The sequence below is a fragment of the Lynx rufus genome, unplaced genomic scaffold (assembly GCF_022079265.1).
Source record: "Lynx rufus isolate CCGP_SWC_20201006 ecotype Redwood Valley unplaced genomic scaffold, mLynRuf1.p SCAF_17, whole genome shotgun sequence".
NCBI classification, from domain to species: Eukaryota; Metazoa; Chordata; class Mammalia; order Carnivora; family Felidae; genus Lynx; species Lynx rufus.
The window spans coordinates 4,542,231-4,569,507 of NW_025814831.1; the positions used below are offsets into that span (position 1 = coordinate 4,542,231).

Genomic DNA, 27,277 nt, shown 5'->3' on the forward strand with positions numbered 1-27,277 from the left:
AAAACAACATGATTTTACTTCTGTCCACGATCTGCCGAGCTCCCGTTCTTACAACAGTGTACGTGTTCAACGTGCCCAGAAAGCTTTTCAGCACCATACACAGTTTACAAGTAGAAAGATTAATTACAGACCTTAAACGGGAGCAACACAGGTCTTTTAAACGTATCATACTTTAAACATTCCTGACCTCGGCCGCACTAGCTTCAGAAGCGCCTTGGGTCCAGGACCCTGAGACCCATGTGTGTACCGTGTCCTTCTTAGTGCTGCTGAGTGGACACGCTCCTTCACAAGAGTTTACCCGTTCTTTTTATTACCAACAAACTTTCAGTGCTGAAGTAAGACAGATCAGCCTTTGTATTTTCATAATATGTGAATTTCAAAGGAAGACGCTCACTAAGGCAAGGGTCTGAATGTTTTCAACGTGAAGAAAACTAAATCTGCTTTCTGTGGCCGAGAGACAGCATTATGTTGTCTGCGCTGTAAGGAATCCAGGAACGAAGTGATGCTGGGTGGCAATCCTGGGGCGTGTGGGGGCCCGAAGCTTCTCTGTGCCCGAGATGTCAGGGCCCAATCGCAGCCAGCCCGCCGTCTATCAGCTGCAGTCGAGGGCTCTCACTCCTGCGAGGTTCTACCAGCTCGACCAGTGGGAACTAAACACGAGCCCTGTCAACCTTCACCCTACTCTCGGGCGCAGGAGAACGGAGGCCTGCTGAAGCAGGACTGGGACCTGGGCTGCGACGGACGCGGCCGGGGTCCGGGGCGCCACACCAAAGGCCTGGTGTAGGGTAAACGCAGCCAAGACCGGGTGGATTCTTTAGCCCCCAGAGAGTATGAGAAACATACACAGTGAAGAGTCAGAAAAGGAAAAGGCATGTGTTAGAATCTCTTCCCATATTACTTTTTCCAGCAACGGTTCTCACCCTTCATTTTTTTTAATGTTTACTCTTTTTTGACAGAGAAAGAGAGGGAGCACAAACAGGGGAAGGGGCAGAGAAAGAAGGAGACACCGAATCTGAAGCAGGCTCCATGCTGTCAGCACAGAGCCCGACACGGGGCTTGAACTCACCAACTGTGAGACCATGATCTGAGCTGAAGTCGGACGCTCAACTGACTAAGCCACCCAGGCACCCCTGGTTCTCACCCTTTAGTTTGGAGACGTCCTTCAAACTCAGAGGAACCGAGCACAGGGCACCACTGGAGAAGAGGCTTTATCCCTGGTGCTTCCCAAGTTTTCTCTCAAGGCGGATACCCTAGTCTAAGTGGCGGAAACACTCCTGGTTTGACACTGAAGTCTGGTAAGTTTGGTGCCTTTCCTTGGGGGCTTCCAGAATCTCAGAGCTGGGGTGGAGGCGTGCGGGGGCCCCGGGAAGGGGAGCTGGGCAGGCGTTGGGGGGTGATGTCAAGGGCTTTTCCTGAGTTGGTGGGTGACACATGGTGTCCACGTTTGGAGTTTAGAAGCTCAGAAAAAGCAGAGATCAGGAGCCCGTGTAACTTGCAAACAGAGCATTACGGATTCCTCATGCATTTCCACTATAAAACACAGCCTCATGGGACCACTGTGAAAGACGGCCAAGGGGACAGAGAAGATGCCGGAATGATGACATTTGCCTTTCTTATTCCACCAGTAACTTTGAAAAGAATATTCAAACACTGAAACTGGCACTCAGTACTTCTTACTTTTGTTACTCAACGATAAAAAACAACCAGTTAATAAAAAATGGGCGGTGGATCTAAAGACGTTTGTCCGAGACCCACGGGTGGCCAACAGGCGCTGGAAGAGATGCCCAACGTCTCCAGTCAAGAGGGGAATGCAAGTCAAAAAGCCACCGAGAGACACCACCATGTGCTCACTAGGTGCTAGAATAAAAGAAGGGACAACAAGTGACGACGGAGAAAGTGGGACCCTGAAACCCCACGTGGCTGCTGCGGAGGACAGTCTGGTGGCCGCTCACAAGGCTAAACATGGGATTCCCGCCTGATCCGGCAATTCCACTCTGAATTGCACGCCCAGCGGGACTGAGAGCAGGGACTTGCACAGACACCTGCACGGCCACGTTCACAGCCACACGGCTCGCATTATCACAAGGGACGGAAGCAAGCCCAGCGTCCACGGACAGAGGAGCAGATGAACACCACACAAGGGAGAAAGGGAGAGACACCCAGGGACGGAGTTCCGACACAGGCACGGCCTGCACGAGCCCTGAGGACGTCCTACGCGATGCCACCCATCTGAGGTGCCCCAAGGAGGCAAAGTTGTAGAGACAGAGGCAGGTGAGAGGTCACCAGGGGGCGGGCAGGGGGGAAGCGGGAGTCGGTGTGTGTGTGTGGGGGGGGACAGAGTTTCTTTCTGGGGCAATGTGATGACAAAGTTCTGGGAACAGTGGTGACAGCTGTGTGGCCCTGGGATGTAACTCATGCCCCTCGTGCACTGAAAATGGCAAATTTCATGTTGTATATGCTTCACCACGATTACAATAATCGATAGCATAATATACCAAAAAGCCACTGAATGGTACACTTTAAGTGGGTGAATTGTATGGCATGTGAATTATATCTCGATAAAGCTGTTAAAAAAAGCACATTCAAATGCTTAGCCTGGCACCCAACACACTCAACTTTGTTAATCTGGGCCACAACCGCTTTTCATTTCTAAGAAAGATCACACGCCAAGAAATTGGGAGATCTGAACGCTCCGTGGCAGCAACCTGTCACGGTCGACTCAGCGAACACGGAGTCGCTACCCTCGAAGGCGGAAGGAACTTCTCAGGCCGTGAGGCTCTTTGGCACAAGCGTTTCGAGAACTCACTGCGGGTGGTCTGACCGAAGCCGGTTACGAGCGTGGTTAGACCAAGAGCTCACACAGTCCGGCACGCGACCCAGCGACCACGACCGCTCAAGCGTGTCACGTTCCAAGGAGTCAAGCCCCGCACAGAGAGGACGGCAACCCGACCGCGTACAATAATCGCCGCAGTAACGGAACTTGTAAGTAAAATCACGACGGTCTGAAAGCACACAGCACGTGCAGGAAATCGGTACGTCTGTCGGCAGTGTGACTTGCGGTGAGAAGCGGTCTGGACGGCTCTGTGGCCCGCGGACCTACCTCGGTACCTACACTCAGGGAAGCCCGCACGTGACGCCACCGCCCACACGTGACGCCACCGCCCGGCCGGGGAAGGTACTCACCGGTTCGGTGAGGGTGCTGTCCTTCTCTAAGAACTGCACGACGCAGTACGCCAGCTGGAAAGGAGGAGAGGAAGCGTCAACCCCGTGCTGTGACCCGGCGATGCCGCGTCTCCCGCTGCCACGTGCTGCCCCCGTCCCTCCAGGTGGCGCCCGCCGGGCGGGCACGGGCTCCCCGCCACAGGCCCTGCCGGGGCTCTGACGGGGACTGTCGGGGACCAGGCACAGCAGAAAGCTAAAAAAATCAGGAGACAGCCTTCTGGACTAACACCAACAGGTAAGCCCGGGGTTGATGGGGATTTTTCTCCTGGTCTTTTTGGAGATCGTAATGAACAAGTGACCTAAGAGCTGGGAAAAACCAAATTAAAATCTGCTTCCATCGTCAACCTCTGAACTGTTAATCCCTCTTCTATAGAACAGTTAACAGGGGGCGCCCGGGAGGCTCAGTGGGCTGAGTGTCTGATTCTTGGTTTAGGCTCTGGTCATGATCTCACGGTTCGTGAGTTCGAGCCCCGTGTCCGGGTCTGCACTGACAGTGTGGGGCCTGCTGGGGATTCTCTCTCTCTCTTTCTCTCTGCCCCTCCTTCACTGTCCCTTGCTCTCTCTCAAAAATAAATAAACTTAATTAAAAAAACAATCAACAGGACCACGATCTGGTTGGATATAAAGATACTATCACCAGTTAACAGCAAAGAGAAGGAAAAAAAATGCCTCAAAGTAAAATACTTCCCAGGAAGCCGACGTCATTAGAATCAAGTCAAGAATAGGCTTTCTGTGATTCATCCCAAGCTGCTCCCAACGTGAGGGACAGAGGTGCCCACTGGCTGCCAGAGCCACTCAGAGCTGCTGGTGAACGGGCACGTGGCCTGTCCCCGACCCTCGGCACTTGTCTACGCAGGATTCACGGGGGCAAAAGTGAAGGAAAAACCTCCTCTTCTGGCAAAGTGCGGCCAGCTAACCAGGTATCAACACTTACTGACCGAATTTTCAGTGAAACTGTAAGTAGATTTCTGCAAACTGTAAAAAGCCCACAGCTTAGTTAAAAAACTCACATTTTCATAGGCCATTTCACTGGCTGCAGAGAGGTTTTTCCTTGAAGGAGCCAAATTTGATTGATTTATTTTTTAATGTTTATTTTTGAGACAGAGAGAGAGAGAGAGAGAGACAGAGCATGAGCTGGGAACGGACAGAGAGACTGAGACACAGAACCTGAAGCAGGCTCCAGGCTCCGAGCTGTCGGCACAGAGCCTGATGTGGGACTCGAACGCATGAACTGCGAGATCTCGTGACCTGAGCTGCAGTCGGACGCCCAACCGATTGAGCCACCCAGGCGCCCCCCTGTATCCTTTCAATTATCACCAGAAACGACATCTGCAAGGCGACGTGAGCGCACCCCCAGGGAACGGCTGGGGTTCTGTGTCCGAGCTCACTGCCACTCGTATGGAGACACCCAGCTGGTGCACGCCCCCACCGACATAATGTTGCAGAGCACCCCTTACCTGTGGATGGTAGACGCTCAGAGATTTCACTTTGTGCAAAGGTAGCAACACCTTCAATAAGAAAATCTTGTGCTCTTCTTTTAGCGGTAAGGCAAATCCATTAATTATGCTGTGAAAACAGAATGTATTCCAAGTCTGAATACTCACAAATTCCAGGTTAAAAAAAAAGCCTTGACTTTCAGCACAACTATCAGTAAGCGAAATGCAGGTTTCACAAAAGAGGCGGACGTTAGCAGAAATTAAAAAGAAAACGAAATACCTTCCAAGAAGCATAGTCATTTTTATCTTTGTCAGTAACTAGAAGATAATTCTAAAATTCTGGTTTGCGGGGCGTTACCCAGAACAGGAGTCCCTGGGGGCGACACTGGCTTCTTTCGACAGGCCTGGAGGCCGGGCAGCTCAGGTGGGACTCCAGCTCCACAGCTGGCACCTTCCCTTGGCCTTCACCCACTTTTAGGAAGTCACGCTTCCCCCGAGAAATTCGGGTTCATTACCCTAATGCTGGCAGAAGTGAGTCTGTGTGTGAAGAACGGGAGCTGGTTAAGAATCAGCCAGAAAGCTGCTCCTTCCTGCAGAGAAAGGGGGTCTTGATCCTAGTCTTTAAACTGAAGTTTTGGGGGCGCCTGGGTGGCTCAGTCGGTTAAGCGTCCGGCTTCAGCTCAGGTCACGATCTCGCGGTCCGTGAGTTCGAGCCCCGCGTCGGGCTCTGGGCTGATGGCTCAGAGCCTGGAGCCTGCTTCCGATTCTGTGTCTCCCTCTCTCTCTGACCCTCCCCCGTTCGTGCTCTGTCTCTCTCTGTCTCAAAAATAAATAAACTTAAAAAAAAAATAAATAAAATAAACTGAAGTTTTGGTCTCTGATGTCAAGCAGCTTATCTACTGGTGCCCAGTTGGGCAAGCAGGCTTCATTATTTACTATTTATCTGGTTTTATTATTAGGGAAGCACAGACACGTGGTAGGGCCACAGAGCAGTCAAGCGAGTTCTAGACTGTTCCGTGCCATCCAGGAGGCAGGGTCTGTCTGAAGAGGGCATTAGCGACGACCTGCTCCTTCACATGGGCGAGGCCCACAAGACCAAACAGCTCTTCCAGGGGGATAAAATCAGCGATCCCAGCTGCTGGGAGCGTGGAGGCCTGTGTGCACGCCGTGCCCGGCCGCGCTGGACATCTCACACAGCGCGCCGTCCTTGCGACAGCCCTGTGAGGGGATCATCCCCCACCTTGCTAAGGAAACGGCAGCCGAGAGTGGTTAGGGGAGGTCGTACAACTAGGAAGGGCCCCTGGACCGCTCGCTACGCTCTCCTGAGCGAGAGAAACCCGCCCAGTGTGCTGACGCAGGTCAAAGCAGAATTCTCCACAAGGACTGACGGTTTTTTCAAGTTAGATCTAAAATAGCGAGCACCGTCTTCTCAGTGCGACTGGAGCACAGATCGACTGGAAGCCGACAGTGTTCCCTGAGACAGGTTTCTTGTGTCCCGAAGGCTTTGGGGATCATCAGATTAAACACCAGCGCAGAGGACCCCTCCCCACAGGGCCTTCAGCTGCTAATGCAGCTGAGTCCCCAGGGAAGGTGCCAGGAGAGCACTTCCAAGTTTATTCGGCTGTGGAACCCCAAGGCACTCTCTTTGGGAAACAGCGGGTTGGAGGTCTGATATAAAATCTATAGGTCACTGATGAAAAAAAAATGGTAGCAAGCAAGAACTCTACTTGGGTGAAGATGGTGAAATTTCTGAAACGTTAATGTTACAAGTATACATATGAAAAATTTATAAAATGAAAGCAATTAGAAATGTTAGCATTTACTCAATACCCCCAAGGTATAATAAATGATCCGTTCTAAATGTCAAAACATAAACCCTCTTAGCCATCTTCAAGGAGGTATGTGGAACAGAATCTGCGCACGGAGCCGTGTACACAAGAAGGCTTCTTGTCTGGGGGGGCTCTAACCCAAGACCTCACCCACCCCTTCCATCAAGCGAGGTCTTGGTTCCTTTGGAAATGGTTTCAATTGCCTCGCTCTGGAGAGGGCTGCTCGACTCCGTGAACTGGATCATTCTGGAATAAATTCCACGTCACTGCCAGGAGCACAGCACTCACCTCCCCAGGATTTCCAGTAATTCTGCTATGCCGTTGTGATGCTCTGTTTCATAAATAAACCTAGAAAAAGCAGTTTGCCATTTAGAATGAGACACTGAGGTAATAGCTGGAAAGACCACAATCCTCTGAACGAGGAAATGATGCACTTGGGGGGAGTGTCACACAGATGCCTGGTGGCAGGCACGCCTCCTGGAAAACTGTCCTGGGGGCGGCTCACCCTTCCCGACGCGACTGTGCAATTTCCGCCCCCAACATTTTATTTTGGGAGTTTTCAATCACAGAGAAAGGTCGAAAGGTCTGTGCTGTGAGCACTCGCCTTCCAGCCACCCATGTGTGACAATCAGCCACTGCTGTCCTCCTGACCATGCGTACATCCCTCTCCGTCCCTTAGCCTGATTTCTTTGCTTCGTGCCAGTGTGACTTGACGCCTTGCTCAATTTTAAAGCCTCTGAGAGTTAGGCCAGTCTGTGCAAGGGCAGAAGCTCCTTCCTTCCCACTGGGCCCTCTCACCTATGTCCTCACAGACACCCTGCTCGGCCCCCACGCTGCTCCAAGCACCACCTTCTGGAACCCCGATGTGGGCAGCTGATCTGCGTCCTCTGAGAAGCCTCTCCTGCTGTGCCCACATCAGCCTGAGGACAGGCGAGGACTTTTTGTCACCATGTCCCCGGTGCTAGAGCATATGTCCCATGCCTGAACACGTGCGGTAAAAGGCTGGGGACACCAAGGAGGGCAACGTGTCCCCACCACCAGAGGATTTCCCCAGAAGCCAGGAGCTCACTCCTGCCCACGCCTCGCCGCGCGCCTGTGTGGTAGGAGTGGTGTCTGAGAAAGGTTTCTGCCTCTCACTCGACAATGAAGTTTAGAGGCAGCTCCAAGCCTAAAATAAGAGTTTGTGATGATTACAGAAACCTGACTCTGAAATCTCGTCCTTGCTGGAAACAAGCGGAACGGGGCTGTCAAGGTAAAGAACAGGTCAGATACCCACAAGATGGGAGAGATTTCCAGGGGGTGGGCCCGAAGATTTCTACGTTTTTGAGCGACTAGGATTCTTCAAGGCTGTGGGGCCTGACCGGGGCCCTGCGGGAGGCAGGGCGAGCGCGGGGGTCTGGGAACTGGAGCGGGGTGGGCCGCAGGTGGGCAAGGGGTTCACGTGGCGGTGGGGGTGAGCGCCTCACGCAGGCTGGCGGCGGCACCTGAGCAGAGAACCATGGTGCCACGGACACGAGTGTGGCCACAGCACCGCGGTGAGGTGGGGATTTACCCAGACGGCCCGGGGTGACCTGGGCGGCAGGAAACGGGCACTGCAGTCATATTGCAGGTGACGCGTTCGAGCCGCTGCTGGACATGTCCCTCATGTCCCCTCCCTCCCCCCACCTGCCTAGAGACTGGAGGATGTCCCCAGGGAGTCCTGCCCTCCGTGGTGCATGTCCACGGACAAGCACTTTAATTTACAGAACTCGACTGGACGCTCCCTTGTGTTTTGCTTGTTTTCTGGCTTTACAGGTGCCACGTCGTAGCTTTGTAGGAAGTGCAGCCACGTCACCTGAGCGCCCTCGTTGGCGAGCTGGGGGCTGGGGGAGCAGTGGGCTGCACGAGGTGCCCAGAGACCCCAGAGCTGGGCTCTGGGCCTTGGGAAGAGGGGCCGAACCCTCAGAGTCGCGCGGGATCCAGCCACACTGGCCGACAAGCATGAACAAGGACGGCCTTCGGCTACAATCCGTTTTGTTCTCCTGAGTCAACATTACTATATTCTTACTGATAAAGCCTTCGTTGCTAATTATTTCAACCTGAACTGAAGGAGGTATAAAAACGAGAAAATTAGTACAATTCTCCTTCTTATTCTTCCAGACAGGAAAGAGAGGAAGTTGCAGATGGGAAGAGAGCCATAAAGACGCATGCAGAACAGGCCAGCGTTTCTCACTTGTCCAACTAAAAAGGAATCAGGACTCTCTAGAAGCTGAGCCAGAACCTGCTTATCAGAGACCGTCTCCGAAACGGACCTTCCCCCCTGCAGGACGTGCTCTGAGCCGCACATGAACAGGTGGGACCTGTCCCCCTCTCTGTGCATCTGTCGTCCTGTGAGTTGGTCAGATCGACACAGAAGTGCTTCACTTCCTGGCCGAGCCTCGCAGAGGCTTCTTCCCTCCTGGAGGCCGGCTGCAGCCCTGCCCCGAGCCACCCGGACTGGCCAGCCCACCGCAGGCCGTGTGCAGCACCAGACCTGCCCACGGGGCCCAGTTCCGATTACAGAACTGTGAGAATAAATAAATTAAAAAAAAATATGATAGTTACAGAGAAGACAGCTGAAACACAAAAGTGCCACACCCTAGCACAGAGCACTCAGAATTGAATTATGTGCAATAACTTTGGAATAGTAATCTATTTAAATATTTTATTATATTGAGGTTCTTTAAGGTATGAGACCTTTTTTAAAAAAAATTTTTTTTACATTTATTTATTTATTTATTTAAAAAAAATTTTTTTTTAACGTTTATTTATTTTTGAGACAGAGACAGAGCATGAACAGGGGAGGGTCAGAGAGAGGGAGACACAGAATCTGAAACAGGCTCCAGGCTCTGAGATGTCAGCACAGAGCCTGACGCGGGGCTCGAACTCACGGACCATGAGATCATGACCTGAGCCAAAGTCGGCCGCCTAATCGACTGAGCCACCCAGGCGCCCCGACATTTATTTATTTTTGAGAAAGAGAGAGAGAGAGAGAGACAGAGCACAAGTGGGGGGGGGGCAGAGGGAGAAGGAGATGCAGAATCTGAAGCACACTCCAGGCTCCGAGCTGTCAGCACAGACCCCGACGTGGGGCCTGAACCCACAAACTGTGAGATTGTGACCCGAGCCGAAGTCGGATGCCCAACCGACCGAGCCACCCAGGTGCCCCGTGGTATGAGACCTTTTAACACAAGTGTTGATTTGTGATTCTGCTATCTGAACAAAACCTATGTTTTAAAGAAAAAACCTCACTTTAGGTGGACCTTTAATTTTAGGCCTAAAAGATCAGAATTTAAACTGTCCCTGTTCTTCGTTGTTTAAACGATGTACATAACATCTTGATAGATAAGTACATCAGCCACATAATGATCCTGTTCAAGAGGAAGCATGATGCCAAGAAACGTGAGCTGGGAACGTGACATTTAGGAATCGCGATGGCATTCTCTGACCACAGTCGGTGCCGGTCCTGGGATGTAGGGACCTTGGAAGGAGCTCAAAGGAAGACCACGCACACCGGGAGCTCTGACACCGGACTGTCGTATCAAATGTGAAGAGACAGCCGCAGACCCCGGTGACCACGGGAGGGTGGGGTGGGAGCACACCAGGGCCGGGCTGGGCACGGGACAGGGACGGGCCCTGGAATCCCCAGAAGCTGTTGGTCTCCACGGTGGGATCTCACTTCCCACATCCAGTGTCTCCATGTGTCTCAGGGCCCCTCTCCTTCTCCCTTGCTGGGTCATGGTGTCTAAGAAGGGACCCGCCGTCCCCTGTGGCACTCTGGGCAAGGGCCTGTACGTCACCTTCACTCTGGCACTGCGGCCAGACTGTGTGAAACCTGCCTGCTTTCTTACCTCACAGAGGGGCCTGCCCACGGAGCCTGTCACCGCTAGGATTTGTCACCACTGGGACCCGTCCTGGAGTCAGGGACGCCCAAAGTCTTAGAATACACCACTCATTCGGTAAGCTTTCCAGGGATGGGTAAGAAACCACATTAACTCTCTCATCCATCAACATTCATCTGATGCCACCACGGGCCGGGCGTGAAGCTGACCCTGAAAGCGTGCGGTGTTCGGCCCACACACCCCCTGCCTATGGGGAGGCCTGTCGGCCAAGCCAGGGGCTGCGGTGCGTCCTGGTGGGGGGCTGTGTCCGGAGGCCTTGGGAGGCTGTGGAGAAGGGCAGGTGGAAAGAATGTTCCAGGAGGGTCAACAAAGGCCGCCGAGGCGCTAGTGTGGAAGGAGCCGGAGGTGAGCAGAGACACAAATGAGGAGGATGGAAGGGCGGCCTGGACGCGCACACGGGCCTCGCCCGGGGCTCATGCCCAATCACCAGTGGCCCGTGGCTCAGGCAGCAGCAGAAACACGGGGATGTCGGCAGGCAGGTGGAGGGGTGTTCAGACGGTAAGAACCAACGAGAGGTGGGGGCCAGGGTGGGGGTGGGACTTGCAGTGTCACGGAACATTCTTTCAAGAGCCGTGGGGCTGTGCCCTCCCCCAGGTAAACCCAGGCAGGGCAGCCTCTGTGGTCGTGCAGGCCTAGGGACGGCGGGGCCCACCTGCACCTGCCGTGGCCAGCAGGGCCTCTCCTGCCCCGGGTACACGTGGGTCCCCAGGCCTCCGGTACAATTCTCCATCTTACGAGTTTCTAAGGATCCCTGCTTTACTCCTCACTCCTGCCTCTCCGAGATGCACGGGGAGGGTGGAGTAACACACAGACAGAAGGACGGACCGTTGGCTCTGGACAGGTTCTGGACAGACCCGCACCCAGGTAAGTGGAAACAGAAACACAGGAAGGCCGAGTGGGGAGGTGCTGGGGGTGGGTGAGGGAGGGGAGCAGGCAGAGAAGGAGGGGTGGGGGGGGGGCAAGAGGGGTGGGGGGGGGAAGGGAGGCCGCCCCCACTCCCCAGTCACCTGCCAAACGGAAGGATGGGGTGAGGGGAGCATTAGGTGTGGACGCGAGCATCATCATGCAAAAAGAGAGCTGTTACCCACACGTCGACTTACCTATAAAATATATTATTTATCTGTTTTCTGATGTAAGCTCTTAAGCCTAAGAATTTTCCATAGATTCTGTGAAGGGTAGTTTTAAGAAAGTCTCTCTCTCGAGGATCTTCACTGTCAAAGAGCTCTAAAAGCTTCAAGAAGAAAAAGACACTTAGTGGCTCAGGATTCCCGCTTGGTAGACTATGGCTTTTGTAGTTTCAGCTAATTTGTACCTACCTGCAATACAAATTTCTGATCAATATATTTCTTCGCTATATTAGGTTGGAAATCTGGAGATTCTAAAAATCTTAAGAAAAATTCATAAACAAGCTAGAAGGAAAAAAACAACAACAATGAATCAAATAACGTGGTATTTTATGAGATGGAGATCCAAGACACCCATGAGTTGAATATCTGCCTGAAAATATTAGCCTTAAAAAATAAAGCCACATTATCTACAGAATTAATGCCAAATTACATGGCTTAATCAAGTTATAACTGACGATAGTAATTATTTTATTTGGCTAAGAACCACAGACTATACCCTTAAGTGGCATTTAAGCAAAATGGTACCCATGGCCGATGTCACCAATGCTTAACCGACGCTGGTCAGAGACCACAGTGCGTAGCAGCCACAGCCGGTGGGATCTACATCCTGCCACCTACACGTGTCCTGGGCAGAGCCGGACGGACTGGAAGCTGGGACGGCTTGGCGAGCGGGTCCCAGACGCAGTCACCCACGGCTGGGAGGTCCCTCCCCTGCATCAGAGGGTTGCCTGCTGTTGTGGTTACACAGCAATCCCACCTGCCTTGGCGGGATGTTCTGCCACCGAGACAGCCCCCCTTTGTGATCTGTTCCCCATCTAGCTCGTTCCCAGCTTCCACCTTTCCGTCTCCCTTCCTGCGGACGACCCAGACCCTGACCTGGCACACGGCCTGCACACACTCTGCTCGTGCTGGGCTCCGTGCCTTCTCAGGCGTCCAGCCTCATCAACGACCAACTTTCTGCCTTACAAATGTGTTAGAAAAAGGTGTCAGTCAGCGGGTGAGCTCTGGGGTGCGCCGAATCTAGGTACCGTAAACAGGAAGTGTCTGCAAAGGGCTTCAATTCCATGGCTATCAACCAAGCAGTCATTTCCAGTGCAGACATACAGACAACTCTATATCTTTGTAGTTGGGGTAAAGTGTTCAAACAAACAAAAACGCCATTCGATGTTCTCACTTCTGCTGAAATGCCTTCCTTGTATGCACAGGTTTACAAATCAGAGGTGCACCTGCCACCAGCTGGGGTGAGGCCTTAGGGCCAGTGCACTTGCTTTAGAGGAAAACCTCACAGACACACACATTCAACTCCTGCCCCAGTTTCGGGGGCGCTCCCAGAGTTCAGTACCTGTAGATGAGGCCAGGCCGCCTCTAACGTTGGCTCGTCCTCCTCGGGGTCAAATTCTGCTCCCGTAGGATTGGAGGAAGGTGGTAACGTTCGAAACATGTTAACTGCAAACTGAAATCCACATATTCTAGAATTATAACCAGGGCATTAAAAATATTTACAGATAACAGTTGAAAGAACGTTTACAGAAAACATTAAAAAAACATTGACAGAAAAATATTTAATTCTAACAATTGCTGCTTCCGGTGGTGGTTGGGCTCGTCCTTATTCTCAAGATCGAGAAGCAGTGTGGATCCCCAACGAGATTTTGGGTCAAAACTGTGGCAGGAAACGTGGCCGTGGACAGGTGGCCACCCCAAGACTCCTGCCTGACTCTGAGCCGCCAAACTCACAGGCAGCTACCACCAACCGGTGCCGGTGGGCAGTGGGGAGGTCAAGGTCTCCACCGTGGGTGCAAAGCGAGGAGGCAGGCATCGTGCTGGGAAGGAAGGGTGAGATTATGAAGGGAACAGCGGAGACTGAACGACCGGGACTGAACGACCGGCAGTGGAGCGCCGGCCCCTCGTGTGAGCCTGCCCCAGGGGGCCCCTGCGATCCACAGAGGACAGCCAGCAGAGGGCCCAGGGCTACACGGTCATGATCTTACTCTGCGTGGACTCACCAAGAAATGACTTGAGAACAGATTTCTCTGGACTTTGAATGAACCCCTCATGCAACTCGCTGCCTGTTTTTCTTTATATTGTCCTTTACCACGGACTCCCACCCCCGCTCCGTTTATTTCCAGCTTCATAAAAGTCAATGTTTTACGACAGACGTTTCTACATGAAGTCTAGAATTCTCTGGAGCACAGGTACACTTTAATGCCCACATGGTTAATCTCTAAATTAAGCACAACATACACGGACAGATCGGTGATATAAAATGTTTGGTTTTTCTGTATCATCGATTTATAACCCACTCTTTCTTTATAGTAATTTAGATACGATTAGTTACCTTACGGAATCTCTGAACCCGCCATATGCCGGTTACAGAACTGGGCTCCGGTGACTGGCTCTCACAGACGAGCAGAGCAAGACCTCTGCCCCTCCCCACCCCTCAAAGCACGAAATCCAAACACCGGCCACACAAGGTTAAGACCCAGCTTCATGACGGCGTGCAGGACGCCCTTGTGGACAGTCCAGGGCAAGCTTGCCGTCCAGGCATCCAGTCTCAGAGAGACGGAGCTAAAACCCCAGGTCATCCGCTGTGCTTCCTCCCGTCTTTACTGTACTGACCCTGAACTCTGAGCCTTAACATCATGTTTCGTGAAGGAAAACACCCCCTCTTCAAGCCATCAGCTACAAAAGCCCCGAGCATGAAACATTTGTTGTCTCTGTTGTCTGAGACGAGGAGTAGGTGCAAAGAATCAGAGCAATGGGGCTGAGATGGTGCAGGAGTGGAAGGAACAAAAAAATGGTTGGAAATCCAGAAACAAGTAAAAAAAACCCTTAGTAAAAAAAGAGAAAATACTCCTAAAATGTAAGTAGAAAGTAAACCTGGGAACCTGGGGACAGGGTCCTGAAGAGACCTCCCAAACAACAGGGGACTAAGGAACAGAGGCTGTGACAGGTGCCGCCAGGTGGACGGGGCATGTCCCCCGTCACCGGCCCCCAGGGGACGGGGCAGTGAGGGACTCTTCCAGCATGCTGACCCCGAAGCCCACAGAAGCGAGCAGGCAGACTTGAGGGACTCCCACACCAAGGGAAGGCCACACCCTGGTGGGTCCCGCTCCCCTGGGGCTTGCAGAGGGCAGCAGACCGGCCCTGGGACCCCCAGCCTTTTGCCCCTTCCTTCCCGGGCTAGGGAAGCGTGGAGAGTAGAGTCAGTTGGGATCTGGGGCCCGTAAGGGAGTGTGGCATTCATGAGCTGGGTTTTCTACGCTCTCCCTCAAAGCCAAATGGCTGGGGGCTCCCACAGTCACCCAGAGACTGGGGATGCTTGAAGAGAGCGAGGCGGGGGACAGCCGCAGGCTGAGCACAGGAGGGCAGAGCCCACGTGGTGTCCCCGGGCGGCCAAGAAGTCGGGGGACACGCGATGTGCCTGCCTCCCTTGGAGACTCGCCGGAGAAGCCTGAGTCCCACACGGGACGGGACTGCCATGCGGGTACGGGGAGCCGCTCGGGCCCAGCCAGGCCCCCCTCACGTTCCTCAGCGGCCAGCCCCCAGAGAGACTAACCAGGGCCAGGAGAGCAGGGCCTGATGGACCACAGCCAGGGTGGGAGCCCTCCCACTCCCCCCATCATCGAACACTAATCTGGGCGTCACTGGGAAGGTATCTGCGGCCAACATCTACAGTCTCAGACTGAGCACAGATCACCCTCGAGGACACGGGGGCCTCATCCACTCGGCCGGCAAGCCTGAGGAGCGGAGCTTTGGGTTTTCCTGGGGAAGAAGAAACCCCCTGGGGGGCAGCATCAGCTCCTGCCCGAGGGAGGTCCCGGAAATCCGTCTCTCAGGTTCTCTATCCTACTGGTAGTTTCTCTGATCGACCTCCGACGGACACACCTGGCTAGTTACGATTCTTAGTCAACTGGCTCTATTCTACCGGAAGTGAAGCTAAGGACTGCGTTCCCGGGTGAAGCCAGGCGCACCGTGTCACCAAATCCCAGACGTGGAGTCAGGAGTCTGTGGGGCTGCTGGACCAACTTGCTTGTCACGCAGAAGTCCTCATTTCAGTATCCCTGAAGCACAACCATCCCCGATCCGGGAAGTTTTATTAGTGGCCAACTCTAATTGGCATAAGTTCTTTCTTTCACAAGACAAAAAAATCTCACGCCATAACTTCCACTCACCTTTCCTACCACATGACGCTCCATTAATTCAATGCTCGTCTCTAGAAAAGGCTAAATGTACTAAAACGAACATCTGGAAAAGAGCAGAAGGCAAGCGGCAGGCCACCTCACATTATTCTTGGGTTTCAAAACCTCTTTGCACAAAAGCTGCAGGGTCAAGGGAGCGGAGCGCCGTGTGCTGACGTCTGTGTGTCTGGACGGGGTTCGGTCTGAGCACCACGCGAGGCGGTCTTCATCGTCCTCGTGCCACAAAAGCCCACGGGAAGATGTGGACCAGATGCATTCTCACGCACCGAGTGAGTGTGCGCCCCGAGGTGCGGACCCAGCCAGGATCAGACTACGCAGACAGGCTGGCAAGGCTGCCTTCTGACTCAGAAGCAGGCCCTGCACATGGAAAAACCTGCCCACGCCTCGGTTTTCTCACGTGTTGAAAGTGAGTGAATCTTCTCTCGGCACCGGGCCCGTGTGAAATGGGACAGTAACGCGCATGTGCAGTTTCCGCGCACGTGGGCGCACGCCGTGCGGGGTGGGACTGACCCTGTAATACGAGGAAGCACCTGCTCTCTCGACACTCCCGCTTTCAGTGTTTAAAATCACCCCTGTGGGTGCTCCCCTCCAGAGGGCTGCATTTATGGAATTAGATGCAAACCGAACTGGCTTGGGAAGTGACCTTATGGGAAACTGCCGAGATTCCGCAGCACCCTGACGCCTTTCTGGATCTGTAGTACTCACGACCAATGGGTGAACTAATAGAATGTTCATGCCCTGATGTAACTGAGGTACAGCAGAACATACTAAGGCTGACAACAGGAAGGGACACTCCTACGAACAGCACCGAGAGTCTGATTTCAGAGACAATGAGGAAAGAAAGGTTGATTATTCAGTCCTTCCTTCTCGACCACAAAGGCTGTTCCACTATGTTATTTATTGTTCTATTCACGTGAACAGGATTTATAAAGGTTGAGTCCACCAAAGGCCAAATCTCCGTTTGTCTAGATGCTCTTCCTCCCACAACAGAAACAGATGCATTCTGGGGCTGGCGGGGTGAGGGGAAAAGCGGGAAGTTTTTTCCCCAACGTTTATTTTATTTCCTGAGATAGAGAGAGAAAGACAGAGAGAGAGATAGGGAGGAAGGGAGGGAGGGAGGGTGGGAGAACAAACAGGGGAAGGGCAGAGAAGGAGACACAGAATCTGAAGAGGCTCCAGGCTCCAAGCTGTCAGCATGGAGCCCGACGTGGGGCTCGAACCCATAAACCATGAGATCATGACCTGAGCCAAACTTGGATGTTCAACTGACTGAGCCACCCAGGCAGCTGTCAGCATTTTTTTTTTTTTTAACATTTATTCATTTTTGAAAGACAGAGACAGAGCGCAAATGGGGAAGGGGCAGAGAGAGAGGAGTCACAGAATTTGAAGCAGGCTCCAGGCTCCAAGCTGTCAGCACGGAGCCCGATGCGGGGCTCGAACTCACAAACCAAGAGATCATGACCTGAGCTGCAGTCAGCCGCCCAACCGACTGAGCCACCCAGGCGCCCCAGCATTTTTAAAAAATGGAACATTGTGTTTGGAAATGTTACATCAAATCTGAAAAAGCCAACAGGCAACAGAATAGACCACTGCAGCTGGGTATGATACAAAAACCAAAAATACAAATGGGAAACTAACATGAACACCTTCTCCACTAACAGTGACATAATTAGGGAATGTAATTAACAGGAGGAGCCCAGGAACACAGTCCCAGAAGTGATCCCTTGGTCACTAGGAACTCACTGCCCAGTCACAAGGCCCCAATGGAGAGAGCATAAACCCTAATAAAGGGCACAGAAGAATATTCAAACAAATGAAGGAATCTTCCCTTCCCTGGTGTGGGGTGACGTCCTATTACAAAGATAACCTCTCCACAAGGCAACCTGCACACTGAATGCAATCTTAAACATAATTCGAAGTGGATTTTTGGTGAACCCAAATAAGGTTAGGTGAATGATAAAAATCCTAGTGGCAATCTTAAGAGAAAACCTGTGCATTTCCTAATTTGGGAGGTTAGCTCAAGCCTGCTCTCATGGTAGGGTCCAGGTGTTACCCCAGGAATGTGCACATTCCGCAGGAGACTGAAACCCAACAACATCAATACTCACACTGAAAACAAGTCGCTTGCATACCCTCATCAATCAAAAGGCGCAGACCTCTGACTGAATAAAGTAACCCTCAGCTCCTTACTGTCAGCAACAAGCCTGCTTTGAATATAAAAACACAAATTGGTCACAAGTAAAAGTAAGGAAAAAGACATTCCAGGTTCACATGAGTCAAGAGAGAGAGCAGAAGTGGCTATATTAACATCAAAGTGGTTTTCGGAGCAATTAAGATGACCAGGGATAAAGAGGATCACTCCATAACGATAAAGGAGTCAACCAATAAGTAATACTAATATCTATGCACTGAATGACACGGTATAAAACTTGACAGAACTGTAAGGAAAAGACAATAAGCAATTAGAAAATGAACAGCCCTGATTACAACAGCACCAAAAGATGAAATATTTATGAGCCTAAAAAAACACATGTAGGATCTGTATGCTGAAAGCCACAAAACGATGCCAAGATGGAGACATACTGTGTTCATGGACTATGGGTAAGGTATCTGCTCTCCCTGAATCTGCAGAGTAGTGCGATTCCAATCGAAACCCCTCAAGGATAGTCTGTAGATAAAACCAAACTGATTCTAAAATTTATATGGAAAAGTAAAATAACTAGATAGGCAAACAGCTTTGAGAAAGAAAAACAGGATCGAAGCATTCACACTACCTGATGCCAAAATTTACTATGAAGTGACATGACAGTAATGAAGACAGTGTGGTATCGGCGAGAAGACCCCTAATCAATGCAACAGAACAGGGTCCAGAAACAGACTCACAAATATGGTCAACTGACTTATGACAAGGGTGCAAAAGAAATTAACCATTTCAAAGAATGGTGAGTCCTTTCCGTAAGTGGAATAGTTGGACAGCCATATGCTATAAAATGAACCTCAGCCAAAATGAATCACAGACCTAAATATAAAATATACAGCTATAAAACCACAGGGGTGCCTGGGTGGCTCGGTCGGTTAAGCATCCGACTCTTGATTTCGGCTCAGGTCATGATCTCACACGCTGACAGCACGGAGCCTGCTTGGGATTCTCTCTCTCCCTCTCTCTACCCCTCCCCTCCCCAAGTAAACAAACATTAAAAAAAACCCTATAAAACCATAAACATTTTAAGAGAAATATCTTTGTGAGCTTGGGTTAGGCAAAGACTTCTCAGATATGATACCAAAAGAAACAAATCATAAGTCAGACTTCATCTAAATTAAAACTCTGTAAAAGACACTGGGTTAAAATAAAAACATAAGCCATAGACTGAAAGAAGGTAGACTGGCAAAGGTTTGTATGTAGAATATGTAAAGAAGCCTCCAGCTCAATAATAAGAAAACAAACAACCCAATTAAAACATGGGCAAATGATCTGAATAGACACTTCAGCAAGGAAGATCTACAAATGATGAACAAGCACAGGAAAAAATGTTCAGCATCATTAGTCACTAGGTAAATGCAAATCAAAGCCAAAATGAGAGGGGCACCTGGCTGGCTCAGTCAGTAAAACAGGTGACTCTTGATCTCAGCGTTGTGGGTTCAAGCCCCACGTCGGGTGGAGAGATTACTTGAAAATTAAAAAAAAAAAAAAAAAAAAGCCAAAATGAGGTTAAAGGACTGAGGACCCCGGTGTTGACAAGGACTCAGAGCAACCTCAAACCTTACACCCTGCTGGCACGGAAAGTGATTTAGGAAGTTAAACATATGACATGACCCAGGAGTCCTGCCTGTTTACCCGAGTTAAGTGAAAACCTATGTCCAAAACTTGCACGTGAATACTTACAGCAGTTCTATTGCCCCACATGCCCCTCAACTGGGGAATGGATAAACCGTGGTACATCTATGTAGTGAGATACCACTGAGCAGCTAACGGGAACAAACCGCTGGGGTGGACCTCGAACACATTATGCAGAATGAAGGAAGCTGGATTCAAAAGGCTACAGACCATATGAGCCCACCTCCGTGACATTCTGGAAAAGACGATATGGGAGAGCTGCGGACTGATCAGTGGTGGCTAGGGACAACAGGGGAGAAGTCTTGACTATACAAAGGAGTAGCAAAATAATTTTTTGGGAGGGTAATGAAACTGCTCTCGATTTTGATCGTGGTGGTGATTACGTGGTTATATGTATGTGTCTGTTCACTAAAAAGACTGAACTTTGCTGTATGTAAATTAAGAATTAATTTTAAAACATGCTATGAAAGGATACTTCTTGCCTGTAAGTTCCCAAACCTCGGTTCACAACGTCCTTAGCATCTCAGGAATTTCTCCACTGTGCCCCTAGATCAAAAGAAATACTCTTCCACTTAGGAGCTTTAAAAACGCCCAGCTTTACTGGGGTATAATTGAGATACAATTAATGGTATGTGTTTAAAGTGCACAATCTGATATTTAAAAAAATGTTTTTATTTTTGGGGGTGGGGTGGGGGGGGAGCAGAGAATCCGAAGCAAGCTCTGCGCTGACAGCCAAGAGCCTGATGCGGGGCTTGAACCCACGAACTGTGAGATCAAGACCTGAGGTGAAGTTGGACGCTTAACTGACTGAACCACCCAGGTGCCCCTATAATCTGACATGTTCATCATGTGCATACATCTGGGAAACCATCATACAATCAGGATAATAAACACATTTGTCATCCCCCAGGGTTCTCAGAAGCCTTCTGAAGAAATAATAAACATACACCGGTTGGCTAGAAATGGGTATGGGTATGGGTAGAATTGGGGAGGTGTGGAGTAAGAAGAAATATTAACTGGTGCGTATTTCGATTAGAAAACAAACGTGCATTTCTTTGATGGTTTGAAAACATTAAGCCAAGGAGGACTCTGCAAAAATAGTAAGAACAAATCTCAAAGCAGATATTGATATTACTGACACTGAAAGTAGAAAAGTCCCTCTCTGGATTTCAGAAAGCACCACACGTTTTAATATGTTGAAAGTTCCCTGCTGATGTTTGCTTCTCTAACCCATGCTCCTGTGACTGGCTAAACAAAAACAACGAAGCCGAAAGGGGAATGCCTGATTTAAATCCTCACTTGAAAGAAATCTGTAGACTATTTGAAGCTTTTCTGCTTAATATACTATCTTCTTTAACCAAAACGTGCATTCCTCTCCCATTTCCAAAGCATCTTCACCCTCACAACACGTAGTACTTTCCAGAACACACTGTAAGTATCAGATGTGAAAACAGAGAAGAACGTCAACTCTCATGTGAGTACAGGACAATCACCCTGGGTCTGTGGGCAGTAAACCCCTCATAGGGACCCAAGAAGAATTGCTTTGCCCTTAATGGAAAATGCTGACTTGAACCCTAAGCATCAAAGAAATGACTTGTAAAGCACTATCTGGTCATTTACAAGCAGTAGAGAGGACAATGACATGATGGGCTCATTTTCCCTGGAAACCTAGCCAGCGTCCTGGTAAGAAGAGCACCACCATCACACCATGTATACAAAGTTTCTTACTGTTGTTTTAAGTTTATTTATTTTGGGATGCCTGGGTGGCTCCGTCAGTTAAGCGTCTGACTTCGGCTCAGGTCACGATTTCATGGTTTGTGAGTTCAAGCCCTGCATTGGGCTCTGTGCTGATGGCTCAGAGCCTGGAGCCTGCTTCAGATTCTGGGTCTCCTCTCTCTGCCCATCCCCCTCTTGTGATCTGTCTCTGTCTTTAAATAATAAATAAATAAATAAATACATACATACATACATACATACACAAATAAAAGTATCTTGGGCGCCTGGGTGGCTCCATCCGTTAAGTGTCCTACTTCGGCTCAGGTCACTATCTTGCAGTCTGAGTTCGAGCCCCACGTCGGGCTCTGTGCTGACAGCTCAGAGCCTGGACCTGCTTTGGATTCTATGTCTCCCTCTCTCTCTGTCCCTCCCCTGCTTGTGCTCTGTCTCTCAAAAAATGAACGTCAAAAATTTTTTAAAAAAATTTGAGAGAGACAGAGAACAAGTGGGGGAGGGGTGGTGGGGGAGAGAGAGAGAGAGAGAGAGAGAGGATTTGAAGTGGTCTCTGTGCTGACAGCACAGAGCCCCACGTGGGCCTCAAACTCATGAACCATGAGATCATGACCTGAGCCGAAGTCAGAGCCACTCAGGTGACCCAGAAGCGACATCTCTAACAAGCACCCAGGTGGTGCTGCTGCTGCTGCCTTGGAGCAGTGTGCTTCTGGAAGAGTGGTTCTCACCCTCTGGTTTTCAGACCCCCTTAAATTCCTAAATGTTACCGAGGACCCCAAAGAGCTTTGGCTTATGAGTCATTTCTGATGTCAACTGCGTTAGAAATTAAACCAGAAAAATTAAAAAAAACATGAATCCATTAAAAAATACTAAGCCCAGGGGTGTGTGGATGGCTCAGTCGGTTAAGCGTCTGCCTCTCGGTTTCGGCTCAGGTCATGATCTCATGGTTCGTGGGTTCAAACCCTTCATCGGGCTCCATGCTGACAGTATGGAACCTGCGTGGGATTCTCTATCTCCCTCCCTCTTTGCCCCTCCCTCACTCAAGCTGTCTCTGTTTCTCTCAAAATCAATAAACTTAAAAGAAGGAAAAAAAAAATAAGCCCACCTTGTCAATACAAATGCTATTTGAATATTTAAATAATTTTCCGTAACAATGTTAGTTATTTCATTAAATCTCATGTTACAGAAAATACAGGTGACCCTTGAACAATGCAGGGGCTAGAGGGATCAATCCACCGCGGGCAGTCGAAAATCTGCGTATAACTTCCGACTCCCCCCAGAACTTAACTACTCATTGCTTACTGTTGACTGGAAGCCCTACTGATGACAAACATCAATTAACACACATTTCGTGTTTTATATGTAGCATATATATTCTTACAATACAGTGAGCTAGAGAAAAGAAAATGCTAAAAAAAATCATAAGGGAGAGAAAATACACTTATGGTACTGTACTGTATTTATATTAAAAAAAAATCCGGGTATAACTGGACCTTCCCAGTTCAAACCTGTGTTGTTCGGGGTCAAACTGTATTTTGCAAAACAAACACAAATGTAGCGAGAAGAGTGGCATTTTTTTTTACATTTTTGCTACTCTCTTTACTGTCCCGCTTAATAGAAAACGGCTGGGTTCTCATGTCTGCTTCTATGCTCTGAATGTTGGTTTGGTTGAAATACAGGAAGTAAATGTCTCTTACGTGGTGCAGCTGGAAAAGGGAGCAATAATTAATAGGTCCTTTTCAGAGAACCGTGGACTTCTTTGAAGCTACACCCAACTGACAAATGGTAGTTTCTCTTAGCGGTGAGGTGGTCTCTACATTAAAACCCAATGGTGCCTCTTGCACTTTGAATGGCTCTCTGGCCCACCAATGATTACGGAACATCATTTATCGGTCATGGGGAAAATACTGGTTCAGCGGGTCATGTAGATCTTCCAGTGGGGACTCATTTCGCCACATGTACTAAAAATCCCATCTGTTCACAGCGTCGCTGATCTAAGCAGGAGAGCCCGGGGCCCCGGGTGGCTGGTGCTCGCACTGAGTGGATACAGATTTTTCAAAATTCAAACTTTTGCCCCAAAGCTCAAACTTTGCATTGACAACAAACACTCTCACTTATTTTCCTTTAAGCGACATTCTCATTCTGTTTATTTTTTGAGAAATGCTTGCTAATGTTCATTTGAATCACCAGTTTGTCTCTGAGTCACTTAAAGTAAAAACGGGTATCTGTGAAAACGGTGGTTTTTCTATCAGTGTACTGACTATAAGAACAAAATGCCAATGCCTGAAAAACAGATTAACTAGAGAATTTAATCGAAAGAACAAACAAACAGATGGTTGGTTAGATTTAAAATAAGACTGAAATGAAGAGATAATGAGCTTTAGGCCTGAGACTCTAGACGCCAGGAGCCCCCCTGTGGGCCCGGTTCCCTTTCACCCTCATTCTCAGGAGTTTTTTCAATCTGAAAACAAACGGGCTGGATGACCCGTAACACTCTGTTTCACGCTAGGACTGAAGTCCATGATGTATAAAAGCAGACAGCACACATGAAAAGATGCTCACTGGGGAAATGCAAATCAAAGCCACAGCGAGATCTCACCACACCCCCACCCCGATGGCTAGCATCCAACAGACGGACAGTAGCAAGTGTGGACAACACGGGGGGGCCGGAGCCCTCGCGCCCTGCTGGTGGGGGTGCATCCGGGGGCAGACGCTTTGGAAGACAGTCTGGCGGGTCTTCCAAATGTTAAACACCCAGTTAACACGGGACCCAGCAGCTACGCTCCCAGGTAAATACTCCAGGGAAACGAGCACACACACGCACACCGCAGCTCGTACGGGAGTGCTCACGGCAGCGTCGCTCGTAACCGCCAAGGAGCAGAAACAACCCAAATGCCCATCCACGGATGAATGGATAAATAAAAATGTGGTACGTGTCCATAGCATGAAATATTATTTGGCAACACAAATAATAAGCGATACAGGCTACGGCACGGATGAACCTCGAAGCCATTGTGCCAGTGAAGGAAGGCCACGCGTCATATAATCCCCGTTGGCAGGAAATGTCCAGGGTAGGCAACTCTCGAGAGACAGAAAGGCAATAAAGGGCTGCCGGAGGTTGGGGGTGATAGGTCAGGGAGGACTGGCAGTGACTGTTAATGGGCTTGGGGTTTATTTTTAGAGGGATGAAAATGTTATAAACAATTAGATGTGACGAAGGCTGCACAGTACTGTGAATATATTATAAACCATGGATTGTATATTTTATTAAGTATGTATGTATGTATTTATTTTTATTTATTTTTATTTTTTATTTTTTTTAAATATTCTCTTCTTTTTTTTTTTTAACGTTTATTTATTTTGGGGACAGAGAGAGACAGAGCATGAACGGGGGAGGGGCAGAGAGAGAGGGAGACACAGAATCGGAAGCAGGCTCCAGGCTCTGAGCCATCAGCCCAGAGCCCGACGCGGGGCTCGAACTCACGGACCGTGAGATCGTGACCTGAGCTGAAGTCGGACGCTTAACTGACTGAGCCACCCAGGCGCCCCTCAGCTCAGGTTCTTGAGAATGGTTCTTGAGAATGAGCCCCGGGTCGGGCTCTGTGTTGACAGTGTGGGGCCTGCTTGGGATCTCTCTCCTCTCTCTGTTCCTCCCATGCTCCCACTCTCTCTCAAAATAAGCAAACATTAAAAAAAAAAAGTGGAAAAACCTTCCAACCATGTGATTTAATATGTAACAAATTGATGTGCTTATAAATTTAATATGTATTAACAAATGGATTTAATTTATTATTTTTAAAAATAATTTAAAAATGTTTATTCATTATTGAGTGAGTGAGCGAGAGAGAGCATGTGCGTGCGTACAAGCAGGGGAGGGGCGGAGACAGAGGACCTGAAGCAGGCTCTGCACTGACAGCAGAGAGCCCGATGCTGGGCTCGAAGTCATGAACCGCGAGATCATGACCTGAGCCAAGGTCAGGTGCTTAACTGACCGAGCCACCCAGGCACCCCGAATTTAATTTAAAGATAAAATAAATTTGATATGCAATAAAGAAGCATTTAAAATCAATGGAGAAAAGGGAATATTCAACACATGATGTACAGGCAAATGATTTTTCTATCATTTTATAAGAAAATAAAGTTATATCCCTCTCCTGCACTATAAAAAAACAAAGTTCCAGGAGGATTATAAAGTGAATGACAAAATTACGAAGGTGTTAGGGAAAATGTTAGGTTGTTTCTTTGAGATTTTGGCATTTTGGGAGGCCTTCCAAAGTAGATGAGGCTTGAAAGTAAGGAGAGAAAAAACGAGACTCCCATTTTCTTTAGTCTGAACAGGAAAAGGTCAGGGCACTCATCATGAGTGATGGGGAAGGAACCTCACAGCCTCGGGCTGACCACATATTGGTAAATTCTCAACTTTAAAAGAGTTAACAACAACAAGTTAAAATAAGTTGATAGCGACTTCTGACACAACAGGTTATGAAAAGCACAAAAGTGAACATTGCTTTCAAATATCTTTTCCAAAGCAAACACACTAAAGTGAGAAATAAACATAGTTTAGGTCATAAGATTAGTCACTTCTGAAACATGTAGCTTTGGGGGAAAAAATCAGTAACTTAAGGAGGAGTTCAGTGAAAATCAGGATATAACATTTTATATTAAGCAACAAGGACTCCCTTAGAACCAGGGAGTACTAATTTCAGAGGTGGATGAGACACCAACAATTCAAAAAAACACTCAACAGAAAACAAGTTCAGTGTCAAACAACACAAGTGTGAAACGGGATCCTGCAAAGGGCCTAGAAACAGGCTGCGAAGGTGACCAGAGAACGGAGATTTGGGCCTGAATGAAACCAACAATGAACTAACCGCAGGACCACAGAGGCCATCTCGGCCACTCAGGGCAGACTGTCCCAACACCAGCTCGGTCCCATCACTATTTTTTTTTTTTTTAATGTTTATTTATTCTTGAGAGAGAGAGAGAGAGACAGTGCACGAGTGGGGGAGGGGCAGAGTGAGAGAGGGACACAGAATCCGAAGCAGGTTCCAGGCTCCGAGCGGTCAGCACAGAGCCCAACATGGGGCTCAAACCCACGAACCGTGAGATCATGATCTGAGCTGAAGCTGGACGCTCAAACGACTGAGCCACCCAGGCGCCTGGTCCCATCACTGTTTTAACTCTGCCCCATCATTAAAGTTTTCCTGCACAAGTATGGACAACATGTTTACTTCTAAATTATAGTGAGCACTATTACATCAAAGAGGGTAAGATAGTACGCTCAAATGAGGGCTCTAATGTATGTGGCCCATAGGGTACTCGTGGGAGTTAACACACAGGACACTTCGACTGGCCCTGGAAGGTACCCAGTTCCCTCAACTGTTATCGTTACAACACAGGACACATTACGAAGACTTCCATTCTTCAAGTACAAATTTTGCAACAAGAGGACTTCTTTGTGGGGAGTGTGTTAGGCTCAAACGTCTCGGCTTGTGCTAAGGACGCCAGAGCCCTGTGTGTCACTCAGGGTCGGGACGCACTGGTCAGACTGTAACCACTTACCATATGGACTACTTCCGGGTAAATAGGCTCTGTGATCACATTCCGGTTATGGGTGATATATTCTACCATTTCACTTAAAGCAGCTCGTTTTACTTCCTTCCACTTTAGGTCACTCAGTGGATCGGAAACAAAGTCAAAGAGGACACAACACTGACGCAACTTCTGGATAAAAAGCTTCTCTTGATCAGCAGGAGGAACATCTGAAAAGCAGAAAGCAAAGTATATTGATCGCAAAGATGCTTAACCCACAATCACTGTGAAACGCTTCTAAGCCTTCTACTATTTTTATTTTGAATTAATAGAGACTCGAGGGAAGGGACGGGGTGGGGGTGAAGAGAGGTCAGACATTCCCCAAACAGAAAAACGAGAGCCCGTCAACGGCTCAGCTCATGCGCTTATGAGAACGTTTCTATACCGTT

The 27,277-nt window shown here is 49.4% G+C and overlaps 1 protein-coding gene across 6 annotated transcripts in view; it reads right to left on the minus strand.

The window, feature by feature from the left end:
• PPP2R5C (protein phosphatase 2 regulatory subunit B'gamma) overlaps positions 1–27,277 on the minus strand; it is a 130,902-nt gene that overhangs the window by 23,137 nt on the left and 80,488 nt on the right. For all 6 annotated transcript variants that reach the window (XR_006962132.1, XM_047080082.1, XM_047080084.1 and 3 more), the window contains 7 exons: positions 26,859–27,058; positions 12,877–12,987; positions 11,724–11,816; positions 11,508–11,638; positions 6,776–6,835; positions 4,680–4,788; positions 3,184–3,237 (listed from right to left, as the gene is read on the minus strand). Coding sequence is in view for 5 of the 6 variants with exons in the window: in XM_047080082.1 (XP_046936038.1) it covers positions 3,184–3,237; positions 4,680–4,788; positions 6,776–6,835; positions 11,508–11,638; positions 11,724–11,816; positions 12,877–12,987; positions 26,859–27,058 (758 nt within the window). In the remaining variant the exon portion in view is untranslated. The remainder of the gene's footprint in view (positions 1–3,183; positions 3,238–4,679; positions 4,789–6,775; positions 6,836–11,507; positions 11,639–11,723; positions 11,817–12,876; positions 12,988–26,858; positions 27,059–27,277) is intronic.